Source organism: Hyposmocoma kahamanoa, unplaced genomic scaffold (assembly GCF_003589595.1).
Source record: "Hyposmocoma kahamanoa isolate Upper Pololo Valley unplaced genomic scaffold, ASM358959v1 80, whole genome shotgun sequence".
Classification (NCBI taxonomy): Eukaryota; Metazoa; Arthropoda; class Insecta; order Lepidoptera; family Cosmopterigidae; genus Hyposmocoma; species Hyposmocoma kahamanoa.
This window is the reverse complement of record NW_020654051.1, coordinates 3,671,887-3,679,790: the sequence shown is the minus strand read 5'-3', so window position 1 is coordinate 3,679,790 and position 7,904 is coordinate 3,671,887. Positions and strand designations below refer to the sequence as shown.

General features: G+C 37.3%; 1 protein-coding gene across 1 annotated transcript in view; it reads right to left on the bottom strand.

The window, feature by feature from the left end:
* The window catches only part of LOC113233925, a 47,880-nt gene that overhangs the window by 39,124 nt on the left and 852 nt on the right, over positions 1 to 7,904 (bottom strand). The window contains exons 2-3 of the mRNA XM_026469160.1: positions 6,639 to 6,748; positions 5,241 to 5,418 (exon numbers count right to left, since the gene is read on the bottom strand). Coding sequence (XP_026324945.1) covers positions 5,241 to 5,418; positions 6,639 to 6,748 — 288 coding nt within the window. The remainder of the gene's footprint in view (positions 1 to 5,240; positions 5,419 to 6,638; positions 6,749 to 7,904) is intronic.

Below are 7,904 nucleotides of genomic sequence, written 5' to 3'. Positions count from 1 at the left end.
AATAATGGCATCAGTCTGTCGTTTCACTCTGGCAGTCGGGTTGTATGTTACATGTTTGTATGTCATGCCATCCACCAGTAAAGCTTTTATTTTACGGTCGTATTCTTCAACGTCCATAATCACAGTGGCGTTTCCCTTGTCTGCCTTCAGTACTATAATTGTTGTATCAGCCCTAAGTTCTTTTACAGCCATCAGTTCCTGAGTACTCATGATTTTTGGTGGTAGACGAGCGTGTCGCAAGGCTACAGCCACGTCTTGACGTAAGGTTTCAGCATCACTAGCTGGCACCCTATTACACACAATGGCTTCTTCAACACCACATATGACTTTTTCAATTGGAATGCGTGTTGGGGTAGGAGCGAAATTTAATCCTTTTTCCAGGGCGTTAATTGCTGGTTCAGTCAGTACCTTGTTAGACAGGTTTATTACCGTTCGAGTTCCTTTCGAGTTATCATGGTACTTACTTACCGGTTGTTGTTTACGAATCAAAGTTGAAAACTTATTTTCGTGATTTAATGCACACAGCTCAGCAGTACGCTGCGCTTGTAGAAACGTAACACGATCACATAACTCGAAATCATTTTTACTTAACCGAACACTGCATTCCAGATGTAACAGATATAACTCACACGACACTTTTTCAAACATGTAACGGTTGTTACGTATCAAACGATGAAGCAGTTTAATGCTCGCTTTATACAGAATGTGCGCGGAGCCGTAAATGTCTTTCCGTGGCCTAATATTAACACATACTGGTATAACATTATTGTCCCGGCACTTAGTTAAGAAAACAATAGACTCCCGTAGACACTCCCGCTTTTTTCGCGCACGTTCTAGTTGACGTATTGTTTTTACACATTCCGGCCCGTACCGGTTTGCTATATAGATTTTAAGACTTTCGTGGTTATTCGCTAAATGATGCCACAACAAATCGCGATGAAGGTAGTCGTCGACAGCGCAAGAGGGTAGACAGATATGTCTGCTCATAAAGCTGTCATCTGCCGCCGTCCAGTCAACCCGTGACCATGGAGCGTGCAACCGTTCCGAAATATCGGGAAAATAAAAAGAAGTCATACCGTGGTAAGAAACCTGATACTAGTGATAATCATTTAGTGAATAACCACGAAAGTCTTAAAATCTATAATTGATTAATGCCCAACACTGATATAAATCTATGCACGTCACACAATAGGCTGTACATTGAAAAGAAAAAAGTATTTTGTTGAAATGTATTTTACAACGAAAGTATTTGAAATACAAATTACAAAATACATTACGGTCAGGTATTTGAAATACCAATTACAAAATACATTTTTAGGGAGTAATTGAAATACAAATACAAAATACGTATTTGTATTTTAAATACGTATTTCAAATACAAGTAATTCAAATACTGCCCAGCCCTGGGGTTATTTGTAAAATGCTAACAACCTCGCAGGACTATGTTAATAACATCATAAACAACAACTTTTGTTCCAGTTTCATTTTTATTATATTAAATGTTTGTAACAAACGTCATGATATTTAATAAAATAAAAATTCCGTCATAATTCGACGGTGGAAATTATTACCCTTATATCGACGGCGGAAATTTGAAATGTCCTAAGAGGCATTTTGTCGTGAGGTCATTTTCCCCTACGATGTTTTAAATTTTCATAATCGAATTATCTACGTTCTGATATTACCCGGCAGAGATCATAAACTGTTTGGACGTTTATGTATTATCTATCGATATGTAATGCGAGTGTGATGCGTGGAGTGGTACTTCGGGTGCGTCCGCGGCAGGGCGGTACTCACGCGCGTCAGTGCCCCCCGCCGCGAACCGCCTCTTGCCGCTGCCACCCCGCGGACACACCCGCCGCTCACTCTCCACCACTGCCTTCTCGCTTTCGACACTAGACACACCGTTCTTAAGTTGACGACAGCGAAGTTTACCAATACACGCATACTTACAATTTTGACGAAAAAAAGTTACTTTATATAGTTCGATTTAACATTCTATGATGCGACATAGTAATACGTAATAATAAACATGGAGTAAAAGACAGTACATTGCGCCAAAAGTTTGCCCGCTTGCAAGCAGCTAGAGATTGCAGTCGATAAATATTCAATCGGTAGTCGATTGTTGATTATGCTTATCATCACCGGCCCATTATTCGTCCAATTTCTGGGCAAAGGTTCATTTGAATTGTCAATTTTTACAAGTTCATACATACATACACTGCATTTAGAACTGTCCATTAAAAATACAAAAAGGAGATATATCTTAACATCCTTCATTTTAAATCAATATAGATAATCAAATTCGCTTGTCCCTATTAAAATGTATATGAATAAAAATCATTTTCGATATAATAAACTAACAGTCAAAATAGGGATAAAAAGGCAATGACGTAATTAGTAATCATTAGAACGTCGTAACATTCACAATTCACATTTTTTGGCAAAATTATACCTTCTTTCACAATCTATCGATAAAACTGTCGACAACAACAACATGACTATTTCATATTTTATGAAAAGTGGCAACCCTGCAAATGTCATTTTACTCCGTCTTCAAAAAAGAATATAAATGTCGAAATTTTAGGTTTCCGCGATTATTATAAATCACGAATATTTTTGTTTTTTTAAACTAACCAACGTTCAGGGCTCTTTACAGGTCTTGTCCAAGGTACCGGTACAACGTTGGTTTGTTTGAAAAAATAGATACTTGCGATGTAGATCTAAAAAAATTCATTTAATGACTTCAATTTATAGGTTGTTACCACGGTGTGGTTTTTCATTATCCCGATTTTTCAGAACGGTGTAAGTGTAAGTGTCGGTTTAAATAATTTCTTTCCGAAATATCATTTAGCGAAAAAACGCAAGTCTTAAAAATCTATACATAATTTAATTTCGTCGAAATTGTAAGCTACGTAAACTAGTGCTATAAAGGTATGAACTTTTTAAAAAGGAAAAAAGCACGACTAACGAAAGAATCTGATTCCAGGCCAGATTCATTACGGATTTATGAGTCATATGTACACGGATTTATGAGTCATATGTACAAACTATTGACTTATATGACCCCTTAAGAGCTCCTTGCGTATGTTAGCAGTTTTAAGCAGAGATGGGCAGTGAGTTAAAACCCAATGCACTCGATTTTAACCCATTTCTGCGTGAAATCGGGGGCGGAAATGACGAATACGACGAATCTCACTAATGAGGACACACATTACGATTCGTTTTTAATGAAAATTTACTGAAGTGCATACGATATAAAGATTTTTTGTACTGGTTTATTTCAATGCGATTTTCAAGTGAATCGATTGAATAGAAAAGCAAATCGAATAGTCTAGATCAGAAAACAATAAACATTTTGTAATATCATTGAATTTGAACAAAACTCGATTTACAACAAATACTTAGTTGTAAATAGATTTTGCCCACGATTTCGGGCATTAAAGGGTATTAACCCAATTTAAACCCCGGGTGCTAGCCCACCTCTAGTTTCAGAGCATCTCCCAGTACTCCGTTTCAATATAAACTTATCGCAGGGTGGAGGAATCTATAGTCTAGTGCACTTTTTCATTAACAATCAGATGTACGATTTGCAAGAATTTGCGAGACACAAGGAGCTAAGTCTTTACAGGCCGTGGTGAGAGAGAGGGCTGGCCCTGTACTCTCGTTCGACGTCTGATAATTTAGTCGAGTATTACTTATTTGACAATGATTGTTTCGTTATTTGATTTTTAGTTTGGGACATAGTATAAACCGTAATTTTAATTACCTTGACGTTTCGAACGTATAGCAAGACCCATGGTCTCGAAGGGACTGAAGAGGCGGGTATCAACATCTTCTAGTCGTACGAATTTTTCTAACTACCTGCACATCGCACCTTACCCAGAAAAATGACCCAATTCAAAAAATGAATAAAATTTGTTTATACGTAAAACGACTTTAAAAATCATTGTTCACAATGTTGTTAATCTGAAACTGACTGACCACTGATTCACTATGTGGGTCTCTTTCATTTTGTTCTTTCAGTTTGAAAATGGCACTCCGGCGTCGGAAAATCAATGCTGCATTAAGGGCGCGTTCAAATTAGCCGCTGTTACACGCGCTGCAGCAGCACTGGAACCGCGCTGCACTCGCGCGGCCGCCGTGTGACAGTCCCGCTGCAGCCACGCTCGATTGTAGTCACGGTTAGTGACGTGTACATGTTAATTTTTCAAATTAACCACGTTGGATGAAAATCGAATTGAAGAATTTATAGAGAATGTAAAATAACACCCTGCAATATGGGACAGCAGTTCCCCCAGTTATTCCAATCGACTGGATAAAAAAAGGCACGGGAAAATTTATGTCTAAAATTTAGGGACAATTTTGAAACTGAAAAAAACATAGCAGGTGAGTAATTTTTAATACCTATACGTGAAGTGTGTGCCCCAAGAACTAGGTAAAAGTAATGTTTCTTCGTCAGAATCCATCGCGTAACTGAGTCGAAAGAAACAAAAAAACATCACAAAATATTTGGTCGCACTTCAGCAGCGCTTCTAACAGCGGCCAGTTTGAACGCGTCCTTAGTGTTGAATCTGCACTTACAAAGACAACACGCCGTCACTGTTGGCGAAAAAGTGACGGATTAGCTATTGTACCATTCTCGTTCCGTAAGTCGTCATTAAAAATTATTTAATTTTTACAAACGCGACTTACTTTATTACTTGAGGAGTTTCTGTCACAATTAAAACGCTTAGTTAGTTAAAATTAAAGAGACTTAATTCTTACTACGTCAAATGATAACAAACAAGTTCAGTAAAAAAGTGACCGTATGGCGACCAGCTTTTTGTAAATTATTTTAAATTGTTAAATATTAAAATAATCAAAAACAATTTTTGCAGTTGTAAAGCTAAATGCTTTCCTCATTATTTTCCAAGACTAACAAGGCACAAACTTTAGTACTTCAATAGTAATACATTTAACATTATGAAAGTGTCACAACCTATTTATCCAATTTCATTTTACTTATTCCCAAAAAGTTGAAATTTTGTGTTGAGTCTCTTTCATTGTAAAGGTGCGACTTGGTCTTCGTTATTTATTTGTAAACTAGGGTTGAGTGAGTTAAGTCCCGAACTAAAAATCAAATAATGGGTGAAAATCGTGAGTTTCAATCAAAGTATAGTAATTGTTTTGGACCAATGACGGACAAAGAACGAGAGTAGACCCCAGTCGCGGCGGCGGGCAGTGGGCCGTGTGGGCACCTGGTCGGCGTGCGGCGTGAGGTTGTCGAGCAGCGCGGTCAAGGCCTGCCGCAGCGGCGGCGGCAGCGCTTCCGGCTGCTGCAAGATGTGCTTCGGCACGCGTGCGCCGCACAGGAACTGCGCCACCTCGTCGCTGAAGTGGTTGCAGTTGTGCTCTAGAAGCCGGTATTCCGCGCCCCTGCAACACCCCGCCGCGTTCAGTGCGTGCATTCGAGTCCCCTTAGACTTACTTAGCTATCGTTAAAGGCGTTCCTATTTTTACCACAACATATAACAACGACCGGACAAATAGCTCACAAAGTTATTGTAAATAAAGCATAAACAAATGTGTGTTACCGCACCCTAAATAGTAAAGTGAATAAATTTTAAAACAATATATTTAAGACATTGACAAAAAAGTAATATCAATGTTAAATAGAATTCAGTCTTCTTATTGATATAAACATGCGTCTGTTGTCTACAAATATCACATTCAATAAAAATAAAAATATGAATTTACTCTTATTTTAACCCTATACATAAATAATTTAACTGCCTCTGACCGAACGGTTACGATGCTGGACTGCCACGCAGAGGTCCCGGGCTTCCCTTAAAATATTTTGATCGAAAAATCATATTACAAAATTGAAGACTACGTGTTAGATAAAGATGTATGGAAAGACGACATGGCTCCAGAATCCACACAAATTTGATTCAAAGTGTATTCCATAGCATTTAAGTTTATTGAAAAGAGCAATCCCTAGAGTTTCTTGCTCGTTCTTCTCAGGGAGGTCAGCGTAGTGAACGAGCAGTAGCTTAAATGTAGCTTAAATGTGACGTTTTCAAGTGTAAATTTATTTTACCTATGGAATAAATAATCTTTGACTTTGACTTTGACTTTCCCGGGCCCGAGGAAAAACTGTATGGCCTACATTTATTTCTCTCGTGTGTTTTGAGTGTAATTTGTGGTTGTCTATGTGTTTCTCCATGACACCCGCGATACAGGGTTTCCCTAGCTGGGGCTATGAGAGTGCGGTGCGCGCTTTATAAATAATTTCAACGCTGGAAAGGTAAAACGTCTAAAATTAATTTGAAATCAGGAGAGCGATTTCCAAGTAATTAAAACTATAGTGAAAAAATGTGCGATTTAAATCCGAAAAAATTGTTTCATTTCCTATTTCTAAATTTTTTTCTTAAATAAATACTTTAAATCAAAAATTAAAATAAACTCTTCTGTATTATTATTCAAATGCACGTTAGACATTTAACATTTTCGGAGTCGTTTGATTTTTTTACATATATTTCTAAATAGTACTTTATTTTATGAAATTGTTGCGACGCAAGTGCCGTTGGTAATCTTGTAATTTGGATTATTTCTATGAAGACTGCAAAGGTAACTAATGTCATTTTATTACTCACGTGAATGTAGTAGTGGCGAGGGCCTGGATGTAGTCCAGGAACATCTGAAAGGGGACGAACGTGGTCCCGAGCCGCTCGATCTTGTGCGGCTGCCCCAGCTGCGTGCCGCCCTGAAAATTACCATCATGCTCACTCAATGCATGTTATGTAGGTATACACTAATCGATATTTAAGAGAATGTTTTTTTTGTATGTACGTTACGCGATAACTCCGGTATTTGTGAACCGATTTTCAGGATTCTTTTTTTGTTGGAAAGAGGGTATCTCAATAGTGGTCCTATTTAATTTTGAAGAAAATCATCCACCTCTAAGGGTGATTATTCACGCATGAAGATTTATTTTTATAAATAGCGCCTAAATTTTATTATAAGGAGGAATTATTTTAATATTTGATTTTGCTATTCTCCAATTCAAGACTTTTTCTCTCTCAATATACTTTGAGTAGTGCAATGAGTGAGAACCGATTTTCATTACCTCCTGTGTCAAGTCCCGTATAGTGGCGAACTAGGGGACGAATCCGGGTTTGCGCACTATCCGATAACCGATTTCAATAAAACTCGGTAGTTATATGTAATTCCACGTACTTTCGAGGTCGGTTTTTAGTACTCTATACTGAGATTATTTCTGTTTATAAATAAAATTTAAAATACGTATACTAAATTACAAACACAAAGTAAACAACAAGAAAAAATTGAGTAAAAAAAACAAATTTCAACTAGTTCGCGTCGACAGACAGTTCACATGTATTAATTCTTTCAGCACCCTGTATGTTAAATATTAAGATCTAATATCACGTGTGCGTATTAAGGTTCTTGATAAAATCAATTGCAACATCATTAATTTAATTTCTTACTAGCAGAGATGTGCAGTGGGTCACCCATTTCTGCCCATGGGCAGAAAAGTGGGAAATTTTGTATAATTCCATACTTATTACAAATTGCGAATAAAATATTTTTAGGCGAAAAAAGAGCAACTCCACATAACACCCACCTTACAATCCTGTGGATTCTCACTGCTAAGGACTTCACGATTCGATGTTTATAAAGATCAATTCAAGTGCTTACGATGTAACGATTTTTTGTATCAGATTTATATTAATGCTATATCCAAGTGAATCGATTTAATAGAAAGGCAAATTGAGACTCCATTTACAACAAATTTTTTTTTTTTAAAGATGTGGCTTGAAAGATGATGTAATGTCTAGAATAGAGAAAGGAATGTTGAGGTGGTCAGAGCATGTAGAGCGGATGGATGTAAGAATAATTGC